Genomic DNA, 23383 nt, shown 5'->3' with positions numbered 1-23383 from the left:
CCGGACCCGAAGTTAAAGGCTCGCCTGATCCCACGCAGCATTCAAGGCCAATGCTGCCTCTTAAAAAGGAAGATTCAAAAAACAGAGGATGGGAAAAATCTGGAAGGTAACCCAGTTTCCACAGCCGCCCAAAGACTCTTTATTGCGATGTCACGTCACTGGAAAATGATTGCTAAGAAATTCTCCCCTGATTGTAGAGGCTCTGACGGGGAAGCGTTCGCATCAGCCGCTGAAACTGGTGCAGAAAGCAGACTCTGGCAACGCACTAACGTCAGTGGTGGCAGGTGGCTACCTGGGCTAACTTTGCTCCCCCAAAGCTTAGCTCAACAACGGAGAGTGCCTTATGTTACGATGAACGAGTTAATCTACGTAAAATGCTGAGAGCAGCACCTGGCAACAAGCAAGAACTCAATAAAGATTAACTATCATTGCTAATAATATTCCTTCATGCCTTTCTACTAAAGAAAAAAAACTGTGTTGCGTGTCTGTGATTCCATTCATCTGTCCTTATACCTTACGAGCTCCAAGTGTTTTATTTATCTCAAGTATTTCAGAGCCTGGGACTGTACCGGGCTCAATAAAAGTATGTGGTTTGAGTTGAATTATTTACTCAGTTGTGTTACCCTGCAGAGAGTGGTAATTGAAATAAAAGGATGACAGCAAAATACAAGACACATGAAATCAGAGTCTCCTTTACCTCTTCACTTTATCACTGTCTGTTTCTTTGTAACATCCCTGGCTTGGGGGACTCTCTGTTATATTTCCTCCCTAGGACCTGGTTCCAGCTGAGCCTCAGTGGAGCCAGTGACAATCGTCCCAAACACAGTTCAAGTTCAACCAATTTTGATGCCACCTGGGCTCCCATAGGGACTAAATATCATACAGGAGACACAGAAGGGCACAAACTCAAGCCATATGGGCAGATTTATTTAAGAACCCCACTCCAACAAGTGTCTCTTGACATACACCAAAACAATAATAATAATAGCCAACACTGCTGAGCACTTATGCATTATGCTAAGCAGTTTCCTATGACATTTAATCCACATGACAAAACAACGTGTGTTCTCTTATTTTCATTTTATTAGGTGAAAAAAACTAAGGCACAGAAAAGTCACTGTGAGCCAGCCGCTTAATAACACCACCAGTAAATGCTGAGATTCAAACCCAAGTTCTCAGCTCTCCAAAGCTCATTCACGTGAACCACTCAAGACTGCAATGGCCTCTGGCTACACAAACCCAGCTGGAAAGCAAAAACATCACTGTACTGGTTCTCTACAGGGCAGAATGGAGTGTCCTCCCTTCTCCCTGTCTTTGTCATCCCCACAGCATGGTATGTTGGCCCAGCACATCTTACCTTCTACAAAGGACCCCAACGATTTCTTTTTTCACCTATCTCTGATTACTGGCATACTTAACGTGTCTTAAAGTGTGACCATCTCTGCTTTGTAACTCATGCCTAAGGGACCTACTCCAATTTTCTTTTGCTGGTACACAGGCATTGAAGCCACAAGTCACTAAGACAAAGCATTTATTGATTACATTCTCATCAATATCAGCCTCTGCCAAGATTAGATTTGGACTTTTACATGGCCACACGGCTTCCTTGCCTTGCTCCTCCTCCTCTAATGTATAACTAGTAGAAAGCTGGAGAAAGGCAGAGGCTGGCCAGCTGCGTGTGCCACACTCACTACAGGACTTGGAATTCAGAGGAGGACTCCAACTGGTAAAATGACAAAAGATAAGGTAAAACAGCATTATGTTTATTTTAAATGGGCTTGAGGAAATGAATAGGGGGATTCGTTCAAGTTGGTGACCATATGGAGGATTTGGGGAATGTTGGGTGTTGCTACCACGGATCAAAGCTACTTCTCTTGGCCAACTGATAGTTCATCTGGCTGCTAAAATATATATTTTATTCAGGATTTTACATCATGTATCTATTCAGGATTTTAAGGATATTTACTGTTTTCTGACCAATCTGTGTAACTTTTTCTCAAGTGATTTTGCATAACCATATTACCGAAGGAATGTGCAAAAAAAAGGGGCAGGTTAACCTGAATCTAACTAATCGTGAAAATTGGTCTGAAATTTTAATAAATGACAATGAATGAAAAACAAGAGGTAGAAGGACTGTTCTAGATAAAAGGAGACTAAGAACTGACAACCAAATGGGACAGGTGATCTTAGATCCTGGAAAGAAGAAAAGAGCTGTAAGGGACAATATGGGGACAGTTGGGAAATTTTGAAAATGGGCTGCTTATTAGATAATATTAGTATATCTATTACATTCTTGGGTGTGATATGGTATTATAATTATGTAGGAGAATGTCTTTGTTCTAAACGAGTACATGCTAAAGTATTTAGGAATGAAATGGCACTAGTATGTGCAAATTCTTTTCAAATGATTCTAACAAAACAACAGATATACATATGTACATGTGCATGCACGCGTGCACACACACACAGTGCAAGTTTAACAAGTGTAAATGTGAACCATCCTTGAACACAGGTTATGGAGTGGTCATTGCACTACTTTTTCAGCTTCTCTGTAGATATGATATTTTCCAAAATAAAAACTTAAAGAGAAAAAGGTCATAGTGCTGTTGTTCCCTTATAAGTTTTCCCCAACCAAACTCACCCACCCCTGCACATAATCATACATGTGGGTAAATCTGTGGCCCTGGAAGAGTAGGACCCCTAAAGTTCTGACCTGATGTAACTTTCTGTAAGCACTTCTTCATGTCAGTAAGTGACGAGGCTGGGAGCAAAGACTTTGCAGTTAGCCAGGCTTGGATTTAGAGTATGGTGATGCTACTTACTTGCCGTGAGACCAGAGTTATTTAAGCAAGCTTGGGTTTTCTATATTGTGACAAAATGCAAACATATTGGGCTACAATAGAAGGATATGACATAGGATATGCAGGGAAAACAATAGTTTCTTATGGTCTGGGGGTATTTAAATGAGATAATATTACAGAGTTCAGATGACTGTTAATGCTAATAGTTATGTATTTATGTGCTGCATATTTTAAAAATAACTAGGACACCCTGATTTCCTATCACAGCCCAGGATAAAGCTTAAGCAGTTAACACTTTCAAGATGATATGAAGACAAATATTACGTTAATAACTATACAGATGGTATGTAGATTTGGCAAAATAATAAAGGTAGTGTTCAAATAACTAGAGTTTGGAAGATACTGCAAAAGGGAAGATAATGTGCTTACCACAGTGTCTGGCATGTAGTAAGTGCTCAAGCTTCATTTTGAACTATGATTAAATTTCCTTTGGGAGCTTGAGAAACTGTCATAGGGCTTTTCTTGAGAACTAAGGAATTGCCTAATAATGGAACCCAGAAATAATGCGAACTGATGGAAAGCACAATGTTGCAGCTTTGTAAATCTGCCCAGACTTTGAAAGAAGTGGGATAAACATGGAACTGAGGGTCAGGAGACCTGAGTTCCCACATTGGATATGCCCAATAATGCACTATATAACTCAGACAAGAGACTTGAACTCATTTTCTTCAAGTAAAAAATGAAGAAATTAGACTAGAATCCTCTGTTCTCTAAGGCCCCTTTCAGCTTGAAAATCCTATGGCTTGAGAGGCCCGTGGGGTTTTCTAAAGTTGGATGCAAGATCACCTTTAGGTTCTCATTTGGAGTCATGCAGTTTAGAGGGAAGACATCAGCTTTTCCTCCTGACCTAGTCAATCAGTAGCTGCTGAAAATCTGCTTTTGCGTTTATCAGTGAGAGCTTACAAACACCAGCTCTGGGTTCCAACACTAGAATATCTGTTATTAGCTGTATTGTAGTTGGAATATTGCTTAATCTTCTGTGAGCTCTGATTTCCTCACCTGCAAAATGAAGATAACTTTCTGCACTTTGTAGTATTGCTGTGAAGATTACTGGTGATGTATGAAAAGTTGAAAGGTGGTTGGTTGACAAGAGAGATGAAAAATCCTAATGTGATTAAAGATGCAGTTGTTTTATAGCCCTTTTATTGTTTATAGAAAGACCATATTATGCATCTTGTTTAATCTTTATGATAATCTTATGCATTAAGTATTATTATACCCACTTTTTTGGCAAAGAAACAGGCTCAGGGTTATTAAAGGCCTAGCTGGGACTCTTTGAGGTTTCCTGAATTCTAAGTCTCTTTGTTATTTAACAAACCCTTTTGATTTCTAAGCCACAAATTAAACATTACATTTTTTTTTTATGTTAGAATTCAGCCACTTGCCTAGTCTACATACTTCCACATTTATCCAGCAGCAGATTTTTAATTGGATGTGGAATCTAGTTTCTCTAACTTAAAAGTGTTAAGCTCTAAGTGAAGGTAGTCATTTTAAGATATCTTGTAGCCCATGAAGAAGCTAAGAGAAAAGGCTTGAAGATCTTCAGCCATTCTGTAGGTATTTAGCCTTCAGACAAATTCCTTACCCTTTGTGTATTGGTTTTTCCATATGTGACAGGATAATAATAATTACTACTTACAAGGCTGTTGAAAGAACAGGCAACCATTTAGAACCTGTACAGAGTAAGATCCTAAGTTCTCACTGTTTTCATTAGCTCCTATGTACCTAACCTTGAGTCAGTTTCTTAGGCATCAGATTTAATGGATGGGGTTAACAAGCTAATTCAAAGGTAGCAGTCTTCAGATGTATTCCCTCTCATAAACGAAACTTTCTTTGACCAAGCTTGGTGCCAAACCACACAGAAGATTGACTATAAATGTTACCTGTTTTCATTTCACAACTGAAAAAGAAAAGATGGGAAGCAAAGAACCGGTTTAAAGTGAAGTTCAGAGAGGGTAATTAAACCTGAAATAAGAGAAAAACAAAGAAAGAGAAGGAAAGAATGTAAGGAAGGAAAGGAGGAAGGGAGAAAGGGAGAAAGAGAAAAAAAGAGGAAGGAAGGAAGGAAGGAAGGAAGGAAGGAAGGAAGGAAGGAAGGAAATCAAACAGCTCCAGAGACTTCTATATTTAGAACTATCGCTTCAGTTGGGAATTCAAGTGACCTGCTTCAAATTGATAACATTATTCCTTATCTGACCAACTAGATGAAATTTCCATCTTAGGAAGCTAAAGTGGGGAGACTGCAGCTTCCCTTGGCATGACAAGACCAGAGCCAACTCTAAAAAAGAAGCCAGGAAGACCAGAGGACAAGGACTTTAAGAACACTCTAAGATTTCTAAATGTTTAAAAACTATTTCCTTCACAGTTCCTTTTTGTTGTTTTTGTGGTTGTTATTCCTATAAAATGAGAAATTGGTTTTAGGGGCAGCCCCAGAATTGCTACAGTAATGACTTAGAACAATGTGATTAGAAAGTAATGGGACCGGAGCTCCAGAGAACTTCGATCTCTGAAAATTAAATTTCGTTTTTATCAAAGTAATGTAGGAGCAGCTAACGCTGTTTGGAGTGGCAGGGGCGGGCCAATGGAAATTATGGGGGACCAAATCTGCTACTGCCACCACCTTCACCACCCACTTCCATTTCCATAGCACCCCTGCTCACCATTGGCATGGTGACTAGTTGGATTGTTAAAATAAGAAGAGAGGAACTATATGATTGTCTGGTGGGGGCAGGAGGAGAGAGCCAGCAGAGAGCAGAAGCCCAGGGATGGAGTGGGAAGGGCAGTCACTAAGACACCAAGTACTTGGACATTCTGCCACAGGAAGAAAAGGAGATGAAGGGAAGAAATTGGGTGAGTATATCATGGCCCTGGATTTGGTGGTGGGAAGGCCATGAGGTTCTTCAACTGAATTGTAGATGAGCAGTTGAGTAACTTTGGCCCTTTTGTATTTTTGTACAGAAACTTCACAAGTTTTCTGTGGGTAGATGAGGAAGGAGGGGATTTGTGTGGTGGGTAGTGGGAAAGTGAACTTGAAATTGGGTGTATTGGTGATTTGGTTTCAGCGTCACACTTGCAAATTCTATAAATATGTGCACTCTTAATATATTTTTTAAATGTTTATTTATTTTTGAGAGAGACAGAGTGTGAGTGGGGGAGGGACCAAGCGAGAGGGAGACACAGAATCCAAAGCAGGATCCAGGCTCTGAGCTTTCAGCACAGAGCTTGATGTAGGGCTTGAACCCACAAACTGTGAGATCATGACCTGAACTGAAGTCGGACGATTAACTGACTGAGCCACCCAGGCACCCCAGATATATATTTTTTTTATTGAGAAAGATAATGATCCTAGATTTTAAATGTTTGCTCCTTATCTGACCAACTAGATGAAATTTTGAATGTCTTGAATTTTGAATGTCTATTTCTGACCAATGAAAAATGCAAAATAACCCATTAGTTAAAAGCATAAGGTCTGGATCCATGTCATTATTGTACAAGTTCCTGCCTCTGAGACCTTAATCTAGTGTAGTTACCTATAAAATAGGGATGCTGATGGTGCTGTCATGAGAAGTGTGGTTGGTAGAAAAATGGCTCTCCAAAGATGGCCATTACCTTATCTCCAGAATATGTAAATATGTTACCTTAAATGGCAAAAAGGACTTTACAAATGTCATTAAGATAGGGAGATTTCCCTGGATTATCCAGCTAGGCCAAATCTAACCCCACAAATTCTTCAAAGGGAAGAACTTTTCCGGCAGTGGTCAGGATTAGTGTGAGGACCTGACTGACCCATTTCTGGCCACAAAGACAGGGGAAGGGCACCACTAGCCGAGGAATGTGGTGGCCTCTAGAGCTTGGAATGGCCCTCACTTTGCAGCCAGCACAAAAACACAGATTCTACAAGCATGGGGAACAGAATTCTACCATCAACCCAAATTTTCCTCCACAGCCTCCAGAGAGGAACACAACCTGCCAACATCTTAATTTTAGTCTGGTGAGACTCATACCAGACTCTTGACCTACAAGAACTATAAGATAATAAACTAGTTTCGTTTATTAGACAAATAAGAGAAAACTGAGAGCAGTTAAAAGAGATGATACACATAGAGCAATGAATAGACATGCACTAGGCATAAATATTCAGTATCAGGCCTTGAAGCTGTGTTTGCATTGCACCTAATATCAGATTGTCTAGATTGTAGTGATAGACACTATCAGGGAAGTGGGTTGAAGCCTTCTCAAGGTGCCCACAGGGCCCCTCACTGCTGCTGCTGGTTACTCCCTATAAATAAAATGAAAGGATGAAATTCCCTGTCCTTGGAAACAGCTGAAGGGAAAAAGTATTTGAGGAAAAACCACCAACCATGTAAATGGAACTCATTTTAGCTTTGGCTGCCTGAGGCACTAGGTATTAGAGATCTAGTTACATGTTAAAGGATAATTCAAAATCTCTGGTAATCCCATACACCATGTAGCATATTGTGTGTATGTATACACACATGTACATTTTACTTTGAATTTATTTACAATTCTTTTATTATGTATATGTATAAATATACATATGGTTTATATCTCAATATATAATGTATATTATATGAGACATATATGCTTCTTTTAAGATATACATATATAATATTATCATATCTTTGGGGAAAGTTTTTAAGTCCTTTCAGGGAAGGAGGTTGCTGGGAAGGAAAGTCTACAGAGCTGCCACCTGAACTTGATTCTGAATTAGTGGAAAGAGGACAAACCTACAGATTCCCAATTCTCTCCCCAGAGAGTCCAACCCAGTAATAGGTCTGGGGTGAACTCCAGGAAGCTACACCTGTAACAAGCTCTCTAACTCGGGTCTGGTTATAAGACCACTAGACTCTAACCTCAAGGGCTCTCAGGCTGGTTCTATGATTATACTTTGTGGATGAGGACACTGAAATTTCTGATCTCTAGCTTTATTAGGGAATGAGGGGACCTGACTAATAAGCTATTTTTCATGCTGGAGTAGGGGTTTACAATCATCCCCCAATTTCGAGAAAAACTGAGGATCCTATAGGAGAAGTGGCTTGGGTCACATACTACCTAAATATCAGAGTGGGAACTGGAATCCATGTTGATATGACTCATTCATTCGTTCAATGGAATTTTTACAATAGTCCATGTTATTTATTTAAACATTTAAATTATGTAATTCTATATGAAATTATTTCCTCATAAAATGACTCATAGTATAAATAAAAGAAAAAATACCCTCTTCTCTAGTCTCATATTCCTCCTCAACGATCATCCTTTTGTTATTTTTTCTTCAAGAAAATATTCTATGACTTACATACAACATGCACAAATCAAAGAACTTGGGTTTAAGCCTTTTTAAAAAAATATTAATGAGATTACACAGCTTCATTTGTCACTTAACAATAAGTCAGTACATAACAGTCACATTATTCTTTTTAACTGCAGCATAGCAAGTTATAGGTCTTATGATGTATTTGAGTCTATCTGGCCATTTTCCACTGAATGACATTTAGGTTCTTTCTACAATTTTTCTATCACACACACACACACACACACACACACACTGCTTCATCAAATATCCTGAAACATGATTCCATATGTATGATTTGATTTCTCTAAGATGGTCAGACGTGTAATTATGAGTTGAAGGGAATAAATGTTCCTTTCTACACTGTTTTTTATAGCTACATGGAGTTGGGAAGAAAAGAACATGCTTTAATCCATAGCTCTAGGTTCAACTAGTTGCAAATCTTGAAAATTATCCTTACATGGAAGGTGATGTGGTTGTGATAAAGCCTGGCCTATGCCTCTTATATGAGTTTTGAGGTGTTTTTGTACAACAGCAATGCCCAGGAGCGCCCCCTATCTCTTTGTTACTGGTGTCTTATTTGACTTCTCCCAATGATATAAACTGTTTTTGCCATGGCAGTTGCCTTCAGTCAGTAGCAATTCTAGTCCTCAGTCCTGATTTTGAATCTTAAATATATATATACATATATATATATATATATATTTGTGTGTGTGTGTGTGTGTGTATATATATATATATACATATATATATATATGTAAAAGGATGTTTCGTTCCTCTCTTGGAAGAAATTGTCCCAAACTTCTCTCAGCTTTAGCAGTGTAGAGGACATGATGAATGGCTTTTACATTCCTGTATGAATGACGCCTGCTGGGAACATAAGGCATACTGTGAATGAGTATCAAGGATCAAGAACCAGCCTGTGGAGCCTGTCAGAAGTCCAAGCTGCAGACTGACAGGATGGCAGGTAACTGAAATTGCCTAGTGTTTCCCAGTCCTGTGTTTCATTCCCCACAGGTCACCGGGACTTTGGTTTTCGCTGTCGTCACAGCTGCACTGGGTTCCTTCCAGTTTGGATATGATATTGGCGTGATCAACGCACCTCAAGAGGCAAGTGAAACACGTACAATTCAATTCTCTTTTTGGCGATTTCTGTCAGTGACTGAAAGATCTGTGTTCCTCATACACAGAGATAAAGTGTGCCCACGTGGAGAACACAGGGTAATCCCAGCATTCTGTCAGGCACCATGTGCGTGGTTTCAGAGCTGATAACTTGGCCTTGACTCCTCTATCACCCTCACAAAGAAAGAAAGGGCAATAAACAACTCCTGATCTCTGACTCTGCTGTTTGCTGAGCTCACAGAAAACTCTAGCCAGAATACCACATGCCTATTGATGTTGTTTTTAAAAACTGAAGAGCTTATTGCAGCCTTGATTCAGAGCCCCCCGCCATATGTGAGTGGAAAAATGAATGAAAAATGCCAGGGAATAAGAGGAAGCAATAGAAGGATTTTAGTGCACTAACTTTTACTGAGCACCAACTCACTGTGCATCGGGCACTTTAACATATGTTCTCCCTAGTTTGACCTCTAAAAACCTTATTATACCCAATTCTAGGTCAGTTGAAAACCTTTAGGAACCTTAACACTAAAAACATCCTAGTCCTTCCTCCTACTTCTGTCTCCCATAGCTAATTCAAAGAAAAATAATATGAAACTATTTAATAATAGTCAAGAAGTCCAATAAAAATTTGGATTTTCTCCATAATAACTATTTGGATGGGTATTTTTTTTAATATTGAATAATTTCTATAACTTTTCTCATTTATTTTGTGCATCCCTACTCTGGTATCCAATGAATAAATAGGAGAGGGCTGTCATTTTTCTCAGCTCCCACAGCTTGTAAGTGGGGAAACCAGGAATTCACCCCCCTTGCTCTAATGAAGGCTGTTGGGTCATTTAGGTCAGGATTGATGTCTCATTCCTCTTCCTGTCATTGGCATAACAGGGTTCAATAAAGTGTTCCATGAGTAAAGAAAGAGAGGAGAGAAGGTGGGGGGAAGGAGTGGCAGAAGGTGAAAGTGCAAGCATTTGTTGGGTGCCTTCTATGAATAAATCATATTTCATCTGCTTCTCTTACAATGTTGGGCTCCATGGAAAATATGTGCTGGCCACAGATATGGTCAACAATAAATAAATCTACCTGTGATCGTATGTATAGAATATACAACCCTGGAAGGGCTGCTCCTTGGACCAGAAGATGTGCTTTGGTCAGGTGCCGCATAATATTCTCATGGGTGTGATGGTCTTGCCGAGGGTGAGAGATTTAGATGATAATGCTGGGGGTCATGGCTTTTTTTTCTGAGTGATGACAACTCATGCCAATTTACCAGTCTTCTTGAAATTTGGTTCAACATCACCATAATTCAGAATCAGCAAGCCTCTTTTTTGTGGAAGATCTTTTCACATTCTATTTAAACCATCCTCTCCAGGGAAGGAGAGGGGAAATTAGTCTAAGGTTTCCCCTCCTTCAATCCAAGTCCTAGAGCCAGACTTGAAAACAGGATCCCCGACTGGCATCCGGCTTAGTGCCTTATCTAGAGCCCCTCTTTTCTGTGTTTAACAAGCCACTTAAACACCATTATAGATGGGGCGCCTGGGTGGCGCAGTCGGTTAAGCCTCCAACTTCAGCCAGGTCACGATCTCGCGCTCCGTGAGTTCGAGCCCCGCGTCAGGCTCTGGGCTGATGGCTCAGAGCCTGGAGCCTGTTTCCGATTCTGTGTCTCCCTCTCTCTCTGCCCCTCCCCCGTTCATGCTCTGTCTCTCTCTGTCCCAAAAATAAATAAACGTTGAAAAAAAAAATTAAAAAAAAAAAACAAAAAAACACCATTATAGAACAATAATCATTCAGCTTCATTTGTTTTTGTTAGTGGGATGACATTTGGCATTATTTTAGGGTATTTTAAAGTCACACTTTTTTATGATTATAAAAAATTATACAGGGGCACCTGGGTAGCTCAGTTGGTTAAGCGTTTGACTTGATTTCAACCCAGGTCATGATCTCATGGTTCATGAGATCGATACCTGAGTAGGGCTCTGCACTGACAGCACAGAGCCTGCTTGGGATTCTCTCTCCTCTCTCTCTGCCTCTCCCCCCACTTGCCCACACGTGCACATGCACACACTCTCCTTTTCTCTCTCTCAAAAGAAATTAAAAAAGAAAAACAAAAAGCTAGACATACCTGTTACAGAAAGTGTTAGAAACAATCATCTATAATTATTCTACCACATAGAGCAAACAGCTGAGAACATTTTGGATGTTTCCTTCTAGCCTTTTTTCTATGTATATTATCCCTATAGAGTGGTCTGCTAATGAGGTAATGTCATGGTCAGACTTCTTTTATCATAAGAGGACGTCACTTCCCTCCCTCACTCAGTTGACTTTACCACATAGGGCTTTACCCTATGACTGTCAACCTAGTCAGTTGTATTCCAGGTCCTTGTCAGAGGTCCTCCCAGACCACTCAATAGTGACAAATCATCACTGAGAGGAAGGATAAAGAAGGAAGCCTGAAGGCTGTGCCTTTACTAAATTATATTTTGGTAGGATCTTTGCCTCTTCAGAAACACATGATAAAATAATGGTGCTGTGAAATTTAGTTCTGAGAATTGTTCATTGTATTACACACCGAACTCTGTGGGGACCCAGAGGAAAAAAATTCCTTCAGGTCCCAACACCTTCTGAGGGGCCACTGAGTTGTTTTTACCTTTGAAATTCATCAGGATACAGGATTGTTTTCTTCTCTTTGAGCTGGATGCCAGGAAGTTTATTGCTAAATTTATAGCATACTTCTAGCAAGGATACAGCACCTAGTCTTTTTAGCCTGCAGAATATTTTCCATTTGAATAGGTGCTTGCATTTAAAACTTAAAGAATTTTATATAAAAATACAGATTTCTGGTTTCTTTCCATTTATTTATTTATTTATTTATTTATTTATTTATTTTGAGAGAGAAAGAAAGAGAGAAAGCAGGGGAGGGGCAGAGAGAGAGAATCCCAAGCAGAGAGAATCCCACACTGCCAGTGCAGAGCCCGATTCAGAGCTTGAACTCACGAACCAAGAGTTCATGACCTGAGCCGAAACCACGAATTGGATGATTAACTGACTGAGCCACCCAGGCACCCCAAGATTTCTGGCTTCTTTTTAAGAATTAAAGGTCATGAAACACTAGTCTCACATTTGCAGCTTCCTCCTTTAGGTGAGGCAAATGCTTTCCAGTGCTATAACCTTGCCCACTTACTATTATAGTCTCAATAGTAGAGACTGTATTTCAGTTCTCCTAGCTATCAAGGTTCTCCTTCACTTATTTGTTGCTGCCTAGTTCCTGTAGGCACTGGAATTTGCAACCTCTGTTTTACAGGATATGGTCAACTGTAAATAAATCTATCTGTGACTGCATGTATATAACACACATAACTGGGATGACACTTTTAAATACCTAACCAACATTCTAAAGGAAAAACAAACAAAAAATGTATAGAGTATTTGAGATGTTGGAGCTATTTTTCTTTATTTTATTTCCCCAGGTAATAATATCCCATTATGAATATGTTTTGGGTATTCCACTGGAAGACCGAAAAGCTATCAACAACTATACTATCAACAGTACAAATGACCTGCCCACAATCCCATACCTAAGGGATTCAACACCAACCTCTTTGGCGGAGGAAGAGACTACAACATCTACTAGCCTCATCACCATGCTCTGGTCCTTGTCTGTGTCTAGCTTTGCAGTTGGTGGAATGATTGCATCCTTCTTTGGTGGGTGGCTTGGAGACCAGCTTGGAAGGTAGGCAAGTTTCATAAATAAGCATAAACATGGAAACTAGTATTTGGGGTTTGTTAAGACTTTGTTTAGGAAGAAATCATCTTTCCTTTTGTGGAATAGTTTAGAAGTTGTTTTTTGTTTGTTTGTTTGTTTGTTTGTTTGTTTTTCAATTCATGACCCTATCAGTTAGGTTGGTTTTAGACTGAATAATGGAGAAAGCTCTTGCCCTAGTCTGCTTAATTGTGGAGGCATTCATAGCAAAACTGAATTTGGTGTGTATTTCCACAGAAATGCTTTGATTCTCTAAATTCATTAGTTTTAAAAATATGTTAAGAAACCACTACACAAATGGTTAACTCAAGAACTATGGAAAAGCCAAGAGTGAAATTTTTAACCAGGGAATCCATTGTTTGCTTCACCAAATCACTCCATTTCTCAGACCCCCAGTTTTTCATTTTCAAATTAGAATTTGGCATTTGGATCAGTCAAGTCCTAAGGTCAAACCAATATCCCTAACTCTCAGTTGCCCAATACAGTTGGCCTGGGTTTCTAGCTGCTGCTACTGCTATGTCAAAGCCCGAACCAGAGATGAAACAAATAGTGTCTCCATTTCTTTACTCTAGTTTTTACCAGGTGTTTTGGATTTAAAACATCACAGGAACTCCTTCAGACTCAAATTTCTTTCATTTAGTCATGTGACATACTAAGTTGGGATTCTGCCCCCACCCCCAGAGAGAGGAAATAAAATCAGAAAAATCAGAAAAATCAGAAAAATCAAATGGTTGGGTTTTTTTTAGATTTATTTTCTACTTTTTGAGGCCACCTTTTGTTTATTAATTATATTTTTTCTGATGATAAAAATAAATATGCAAATATGGACAATTTAGAAAATGCAAAAATCTTTAAAGATGTAAATGATATAGGCATCTATTTTAGTAATTCTGGATTAAAATTAATTTAGTTTTTTAAATTCCTACTTTAAATTATAATTTTATCTCTCTGGTTATTAAAGTACTGAAAATTTCTTCCTCTTGCACTGGAGATTTTATATAACAAGACTGTAAGAAGTTTTCTTAAATACTGAATAGCCTAATAACCTAAGTTTTATTCTTGTTCTTATTTGAAAGGGACATTCCTCTACCATAAAAGAGTCAGTTTCTCACATTTTTCTCAGTTTACACGTGTTTAGCTGAACTTAGAATCCATAAGTTACAGGGTTCATAAACTGACTTAAATTGTTTAAAAAATTAAATAATTTGAATTTGAACCAAATTGGTTTAAGCAGTAATTGGAAATTTTTCTAGATTATTTCTAAAATAAATAAAATTACCCAAAGTTAAATTTTATAATATGAACCAAACAATTCTTTCACCAGCTACTGATATTTTCTACCTTTTCCCATTCTTAAAGAAAAAATTTAAGGGGCACTTGGCTGGCTCAGTTGGTGGAGCCTGTGACTCTTGATCTTAGGGTCATGAGTTCAAGCCCCAAGTTGGGCATGAAGCTTACAGAAAGAAAGAAAGAAAGAAAGAAAGAAAAGAAAGAGAATTTAAGTATTTAAGTCCTTATTGTCATCTCATTTAGAGATGAGATTCTGACAGGTCCAGTGACATACTCTAAAACATTTATTGCAGGTCCTACTGAAGGAAACAGATGCATGCCCTCTCAAGTCTTAGAATTTAGCATCAACAATGATCATACCCCAAAACCATGTCAAATGATTATTTATCAAATGACTTATGGCAAACTAAAAGTGATGCTTCTTCCAGCTCTCAGTAGAAAAATGATTCTCCATGAAAACAGCCACAAATTAATAATTTTAACATCAAAATTAAGACAAAAGGGTTCAGTCTCTCCTATAAAACTATTTTTCTAGAAGAGTCACTGATAAATGCCATGATTTTCCTTATTGACCAGGTCGTTGCTCCATCAGTTAAAAATAAATAAATAAAAATGTATATTTCTATTACTGTTTTAAAAACTCTTTCCTTGTAATTGTGAAATAGGTAATAAATGTCTGTGGCCACTGTTTTATAGATTTGGCTTCTCAGGGTCAATTTTTCCAGAGGCTGTGTTCTGAAAATTTAATTACAAGGATATGGTGGAGGAGACCATGATCTGTGCAATCAATCCATGCTACCATAAGTAGTTGTACATAAGGTGTACATACCTTGCATTTGAATACACTCTTTCTTTTATATAAACAATGGAACTCACTAAAACCAAACATTAACCTCTCATTTCACACAGATCAACTCCCAGCTCTGTCACTTAATAGTTGTGTGAAAATGAACGAGTTACTTAGGTCCTCTAAGATGTTTCCTCCTCCATCTACAATGTAAGAAAAAAATAATACCTCACTCGTAGCATCATTACGAGGATTACATGAGAACATAGACAGAGGTTTATCGCAATGCCCAACACATAGTAAGCAAGCCCTGAATGTAGCCTTACTGTGATGCCGATGGTGATGATGATGATGATGATGAAGATATCAATGATGACAGGATGACAGTGATAACGACTACGCTAACAGGAATATTTAGAGCAAAATTTAAAGAAATATACTTAGAAATATATTTCTTTCTCCCTGATTCAACAATGTCATGTATTTTTAGATTATTCATTCTTGGCCATTTCTCCTGTCTGAGCAGAAGTTAAAATCCTCTAAGTTGTACAAAGTGCTCTAGCATCCCTTGGTGGTTAAGGAAGAGGGACTTAAGAGCAATCTGGCACCAAAAGTACTTTCAGGCTATCTCTTTTAAGAATTTTTCTGCCTAATAGAATATTCTCCCTAATAGAATATACGACTAGCCAGCTAATAACAATTTCCTTAAGGTCAATTATTGAATCTGTTTGTCTTCTGTCCTTGTGTAAAGAAAAGGCACTTCACAGAGAAATATCCCTGTCTTGTTCTGCTCTGCAGCTCTGAAGTTGGTCAGCTCTAAATCACTGTTTTCCTTCCCTTTGAGTAGTTGACAATTCACATATATTGTTTTTCTATTACTGCTCTAATAAGTTACCCTAAACAGTGGCTGAAAACAACACAAATTAATTTTCTTACAGTTTTGGAGGTTAGAAGCCTCCAAATGTGTCAAATTCAGTTTCATTTAGCTGAAGCCAAGGTGTCAGCAGTGCTGGTTCCTTCTATTTTTTTTTAATTTACTTTTTATTTTTTATTAAGTTTTTTTTTAATATATGAAATTTATTGTCAAATTAGTTTCCATACAACACACAGTGCTCATCCCAAAAGGTGCCCTCTTCAATGCCCATCACCTACCCTCCCCTCCCTCCCACCCCCCATCAACCCCCAGGGGGGGGGGGGGTGTTGATTGGGTATTATACTTTGGCTCTCTCCCTCATTCAAACCTCTTTTTTTTTTTCTCCTTCCCCTCCCCCATGGGTTTCTGTTAAGTTTCTCAGGATCCACATAAGAGTGAAAACATATGGTATCTGTCTTTCTCTGTATGGCTTATTTCACTTAGCATCACACTCTCCAGTTCCATCCATGTTGCTACAAAAGGCCATATTTCATTCTTTCTCATTGCCACGTAGTACTCCATTGTGTATATAAACCACAATTTCTTTATCCATTCATCAGTTGATGGACATTTAGGCTTTTTCCACAATTTGGCTATTGTTGAGAGTGCTGCTATGAACATTGGGGTACAAGTGCCCCTATGCATCAGTACTCCTGTATCCCTTGGGTAAATTCCTAGCAGTGCTACTGCTGGGTCATAGGGTAGGTCTATTTTTAATTTTTTGAGGAACCTCCACACTGTTTTCCAGAGTGGCTGCACCAGTTTGCATTCCCACCAACAGTGCAAGAGGGTTCTCATTTCTCCACATCCTCTCCAGCATATATAGTCTCCTGATTTGTTCATTTTGGCCACTCTGACTGGCATGAGATGATATCTCAGTGTGGTTTTGATTTGTATTTCCCTGATGAGGAGCGATGTTGAGCATCTTTTCATGTGCCTGTTGGCCATCCGGATGTCTTTTTTAGAGAAGTGTCTATTCATGTTTTCTGCCCATTTCTTCACTGGATTATTTGTTTTTCGGGTGTGGAGTTTGGTGAGCTCTTTATAGATTTTGGATACTAGCCCTTTGTCCGATATGTCATTTGCAAATATCTTTTCCCATTCCATTGGTTGCCTTTTAGTTTTGTTGATTGTTTCCTTTGCTGTGCAGAAGCTTTTTATCTTGATGAGGTCCCAATAGTTCATTTTTGCTTTTAATTTGCTTGCCTTTGGGGATGTGTCAAGTAAGAAATTGCTGTGGCTAAGGTCAGAGAGGTCTTTTCCTGCTTTCTCCTCTAGTGTTTTGATGGTTTCCTGTCTCACATTCAGGTCCTTTATCCATTTTGAGTTTATTTTTGTGAATGGTATAAGAAAGTGGTCTAGTTTCATTCTTCTGCATGTTGTTGTCCAGTTCTCCCAGCACCATTTGCTAAAGAGACTTTTTTTTCCATTGGATACTCTTTCCTGCTTTGTCAAAGATTAGTTGGCCATACATTTGTGGGTCTAGTTTGGGGGTTTCTATTCTATTCCATTGGTCTATGTGTCTGTTTTTGTGCCAATACCATGCTGTCTTGATGATTACAGCTTTGTAGTAGAGGCTAAAGTCTGGGATTGTGATGCCTACTGCTTTGGTCTTCTTCAAAATTACTTTGGCTATTTGGGGCCTTTTGTGGTTCCATACAAATTTTAGGATTGCTTGTTCTAGCTTCGAGAACAATGCTGGTGCAATTTTGATTGGGATTGCATTGAATGTGTAGATAGCTTTGGGTAGTATTGACATTTTAACAATATTTATTCTTCCAATCCATGAGCACGGAATGTTTTTCCATTTCTTTATATCTTCTTCAATTTCCTTCATAAGCTTTCTATAGTTTTCAGCATACAGATCTTGTACATCTTTGGTTAGATTTATTCGTAGGTATTTTATGCTTCTTGGTGCAATTGTGAATGGGATCAGTTTCTTTATTTGTCTTTCTGTTGCTTCATTATTGGTGTATAAGAATGCAACTGATTTCTGTACATTGATTTTGTATGCTGCAACTTTGCTGAATTTATGTATCAGTTCTAGCAGACTTTTGGTGGAGTCTATCAGATTTTCCATGTATAATATCATGTCATCTGCCAAAAGTGAAAGCTTGACTTCATCTTTGCCAATTTTGATGCCTTTAGGGCTGGTTCCTTCTAGATGTTCTGAGGGAAAAACTCATTTCCATGCCCTTTTCCAGCTTCCAGTGATCACCTATATTGCTTGGTTTGTGGCCCCTCACTCAATCTTCAAAGCACATTACTCCAATCTTACTTCTGTCATCACATTATCTTCTCCTCTGCTGTCCTCTTATAAGAATACTAGTGATTCCATCACTGGGTCCACCAGAATAATCCAAGGTAATCTCTTTATCTCAGTGTCCTCGATTTAATCATGCCTGCAAAATCCCTTTTATTATATAAGATAACGTATTGCCAGGTTCTGAAGATCAGGATGTGGACTCTTGGAGGATATTATTAAGCCTATAGTTGTGGGCAATCACTGAAGAATAAGACTACATAGTTTTACTCTCCAGAAAAAAAAAAATCTCCTTGGCATTAAAGATACTTGCTTAGAAAAAGCTCACCTATTCAAATTTGAAACATTGACATAGAATATAACAAGGTGTTGACATTTGTTTGTGGCACAAATATTTCCACACCTACCCATTTAGATTCTTTTATTGTCCTTATCATCATCTACTGAACTTTAAAGAAGGTTTTCGTGCCCCAATTTTCCATTTAATGGGAGTAAAAGTATCAGATGTCTGCAAATGTTAATTTTCATATGATTAATTTTGAAAATGATATTTTTGTTACTATTGTCAACTTGATTACATGTTTTACATTGGTTGACACTAATTCATTGATTCTGGAAATATGACATACTATGTCAAAATAAGAATAATTATAATTCTCTTTGATAAGGCTTAAAGTCAAAGTATATTTTAATTTATTTCCAAGTAATTCATGTTAAAGGAAATTTAACTTTGAAAGTTCCTTACATGACCTACATCAACTAAAAATGTGCACCATTAAGAAAGGAAGGAAGGAAGGAAGGAAGGAAGGAAGGAAGGGAGAAAGAGAAAAGAAAGAAGAAAGAAAGAAAGAAAGAAAGAAAGAAAGAGAAAGAAAGAGAAAGAAAGAAAGAAAGTCATAAGTTACAACTACAGTGTTGAATATAGCTATCAACAGGCAATTATTCCTTACAGCAATCAACTTGAAGAAAACTTAATTATTTATTTTTATTTTTAATTGTATCTATACTCTTTTTTTTTTTTAAGTAAGCTCCACCCCCAATGTAGGGCTTGAACTCCTCACCCTGAGATCAAGAGTCACATGTTCTACCAACTGAGCCAGCCAGGTGCCCTCTTGAAGAAAACTTAATTCATTAATTGTTTGAAAAAGTTTCAGAAGTATTATCTTAAAGCAAATCAGTCATCACCACAATTGAATCATCTCTATTAAAATGTGGAGATCATGGGGCGCCTGGGTGGCGCAGTCGGTTAAGCGTCCGACTTCAGCCAGGTCACGATCTCGCGGTCCGTGAGTTCGAGCCCCGCGTCGGGCTCTGGGCTGATGGCTCAGAGCCTGGAGCCTGTTTCCGATTCTGTGTCTCCCTCTCTCTCTGCCCCTCCCCCGTTCATGCTCTGTCTCGCTCTGTCCCAAAAATAAATAAACGTTGAAAAAAAAAATTTAAAAAAATAAAATAAAATAAAATGTGGAGATCATGTGCATGAAACTCAGATTTTCTCATTATAAACATTAATCGTTAATGCTTTAGACAACAGATAAATCAAACTAGCAGTCATGGTTTAAGATCCCCAACTAGCTGTTTCAGCAAAATTAAAATAACTGCTCTTAGGTAAATACCTTAGCATACTCTGAGGGCAAATAATTTTATCAAGTTTTGATGCTGAACTTATAATCCTTGCTTTTTAAAATTTCAGAATCAAAGCCATGTTGGTAGCAAATGTTCTCTCATTAGCTGGAGCTCTCTTGATGGGGTTTTCCAAACTGGGACCATCTCACATTCTTATAATTTCAGGAAGAAGCATATCAGGACTCTATTGTGGTAAGTCATACATGTGCATGTGCACACACACACACACACACATCTGTCTGAAAAATTCTAACGGCAGATGTGGTAACATGCAGGGAAGTTTTTGAGCCTAAGGTGGCGTCACAAAAGGGAAAGGCAATAGCATGAAATTGAAGTCCAGAGTCAAGCAGGTTTGGGACCAGTAAGTGGGAGTTGTGAAGCTATCTTCTTGCTCATGGCAGTTTCTAGTGGTATCATCTCAGATAAATTATTTAACTCTTAGTTTCATTATCTGTTAAACGAAGGAGATAATATCTACCATGTAAGGCACTTGTGAGAATACATGTAAATGTTCAGCATAGGATCTGACTACAGCAAGCTGCCAAGAAAAGCTAGCTGTCGTTATCGCTTCTGTTGTGCGGAGACAGTAGCATGCTTCTACACCCGCAACCCCCAACTCAGCTCTTCGGGCCTATTTGGCCACTTATGTCTCTGTCTCTCCTTTCTGGAAAGACCTTGACACTCGGGCCCATCTCTCAGACCACATTCCCTAGCCATTGGATTCCAGACATGGTTGGGTGAAGCATTACAGTGACGGTGACCATAAGGAGAGGGAGTCACGCAGCAGCAGATGATTGAAGAGTTCACAATGGATGAAGGATGCTCCCCCTGTGAGCCTCACATCTGAATATCTGGAATGACTAGTTCTGGGAAACAGCTTTTCAAACTTTTAGAGGTTTCAAACTTTCAGAAGCAAATTTAACCAGCAGGGGTGTGAACAAAGGGAGGATCACTTAATCTCTACAATAGCCAAATCTTTAGCTTCTCAGTGCAAGTGAAGCCCTGATTCTGGTGGTTTGGAGCCAAGGTTTTACATTGTCCCAAATCATAGCTGCCTTTCAAAGCACTAATATTCACTGGGGCTGGGGGCACGGGAGGAGGGGACGTGCAAGAGCACAAAATGATGTATAAAATGTTTACATTTACTTCCAAAGAGAAAAGACTATATAGTTTCATGTGTCTTCAATGATCAGGTAAAACAAAAGTCTAAAATATCCATAAGTTAATAACTTAATTAAAAGTATTTTTTTGTTATTTTCAATGTTAATATAAATAGCTAAAAGTTAAGATAGCTTTATCAAGGTGAAGAGTCAACCCACATGTGGCAAGATTTAGATTCAGCATGTATCAATTCTGGCACTATCTCAGCCTGGCCTTAGATGTATTAACTGAACCTTCTGTAAAATGCAAATAATAACACTATTGAGGAGGCCCAAATCATGATTCTTCTTTCTTCTCTCTCCAATTTTTAACATACAGTAGGAAAAAAATCACAAATATTTCGGCAAAATTGAAAAGAAATGCTGTCAACATTGTGGACACTAGCACAGCCAAGTAACTTGTACTCCCCAACTAGCTTTTAAAATTATTCCTGGTCCTGTTCTGAGCATTAAAATTGCTAAAAATAATAGGAAATACATTTGGACTTTAAATTTGTGTCACTTCAGGCCTGTGAGCTTATCTACATTATTATGTTCTTGAGATATAAAGGTAAGTATTACACAGAGAGTACAGCCTGGAATAGAGCCAAAAAAAAAAAAAAAAAAAAAAAGGTTTTCTTCTTATTTAAGATCAACAGACCACACAATAGAGTCACATGTAAATGTCATCCAAAATTTAGATGCCATTTCAATCATGCAACTGTTCATGTGAGACCTTAGAACGATTTAAAGCACTAAAAGAAATATCAAAAGTTTCCAAATGCATCTTTTACAAAAAAACCATACATTTCCATTTTATAGACAATCTCTCTAAGAGGAAGACTCTAACAAATATTATTTTTAAATTCTTAAGAAAATGCCAAACATCTCATTCAGCCTTGCTTATTGATAGTGTCTGACCTTCCTGTGCGCTCAGCAAATGGCTGGATACTCTGGCAGCTACTGCAACATGGCCAATGACATCTGCATTTAAGAAAGTTAGAGAAGCCAGAATTGCCTAGTGCTTTTCAAATTTTTTGTATTCCTTTTAGCACCAAAATCTTTTCTGAAGCCCGTTTTGGGAGAGAATAAAGAAGATGGGTTGCTCTGGTTGGAAAAATGGAGGAAGAGCCCCTGAACCCCTTAACCTCTCCCACCTCTCCACACCCCTGCTCATCACTTTAACAGTGATCTTGAGGCACTTGCACGTTGTGGACACTCAGGGCTTGTAGTTCTCATGATAATGCTCTGTTGCACTGTGATCCCAGGTAAACTCTTTTTGAAGTGAAAAGGTTGGCCTACATATGTGCTCATTTCCTTTCACACCAGGAGTTTGGATTAAGAATATTATTAAAGCATTTGTTCGTCTCTTTTCTGAAGACAACTTAAGGCCTTATGATGTACAGTCCATTTTAACATGGTTTTAACTAAATAAGGCAGTGCTATGAGTGATTGCCAAATCCACGACTCATCAGTTCTTTCCATTCCTATATTCAACTACAACTTCATCTGGAGTCTTCTCAACAAATATTTTTTGCATCAACTGTGTCTAAGACTGGGGACGAGGGCTCTTCCTTCCAACAGACTCTGAAAGGGACTTTTAGTCAGGATACTGACCATACTTAAACCAAATTACTGTTATTGAGATAGTCCCAGCTGCACTTGCATTCACATTTATGTTCATGTTTTATGCAGGGCTAATTTCAGGCTTGGTTCCAATGTACATTGGTGAAATTGCTCCGACCACACTCAGGGGCGCCCTTGGCACACTTCACCAGCTGGCCATTGTCACAGGCATTCTCATTAGTCAGGTAAAAACTGGATCCCCTACTTCACCCATCCTCTATCCAACTTCTCCCTCCCTGACAGTCCACTCTCACTGTAGACCAACACAAAGGAAAAAACCAGTTCCACCAGCGGGAGTAGAGATGCTGTAGAGACTTAAGCTTTTTATGTCAAAGCTAAATGATTAGTACACCACTCCTCAATTCTCCCCTTGGATCTCTGGTAGGATTGGCACTAGAGATGACCCAGCATGCCAGATCTTGAACTTCTGGAGCTATTGTAGAATTCAATTATTCTGTTTATATTTCAAAGAATAGGAAACTTCACATTTTTTTACTGCTTGGGTTACCTTTGTTTTGAGCATTTTACCTGGAAAATTAATATGTATATGATTATCATAGCAGTTTTTCGTTCAGCCAGCTCTATCCTTCCCTTCTATCCCATGGACCTCAGAGTCTTCAGAGCCCCTAGCCTACGACTATCCAGGGGGTAAACCACTGCAATAAGAATGACAAAATGGGCTGCCATT

The 23383-nt window shown here is 38.6% G+C and overlaps 1 protein-coding gene across 1 annotated transcript in view; it reads left to right on the top strand.

Annotated features, from left to right (window-relative positions):
- The first annotated feature begins 1629 nt into the window (after positions 1 to 1629).
- SLC2A2 (solute carrier family 2 member 2) overlaps positions 1630 to 23383 on the top strand; it is a 30229-nt gene continuing 8475 nt past the window's right edge. Inside the window, exons 1-5 of the mRNA XM_040480734.1 lie at positions 1630 to 1746; positions 9193 to 9285; positions 12762 to 13024; positions 19998 to 20122; positions 22765 to 22880. Coding sequence (XP_040336668.1) covers positions 1732 to 1746; positions 9193 to 9285; positions 12762 to 13024; positions 19998 to 20122; positions 22765 to 22880 — 612 coding nt within the window. The 5' untranslated portion in view covers positions 1630 to 1731. The remainder of the gene's footprint in view (positions 1747 to 9192; positions 9286 to 12761; positions 13025 to 19997; positions 20123 to 22764; positions 22881 to 23383) is intronic.

Source organism: Herpailurus yagouaroundi, unplaced genomic scaffold (genome assembly GCF_014898765.1).
Source record: "Herpailurus yagouaroundi ecotype Mexico unplaced genomic scaffold, PumYag 159, whole genome shotgun sequence".
NCBI classification, from domain to species: Eukaryota; Metazoa; Chordata; class Mammalia; order Carnivora; family Felidae; genus Herpailurus; species Herpailurus yagouaroundi.
This window is presented reverse-complemented; position numbering and strand designations above follow the sequence as displayed.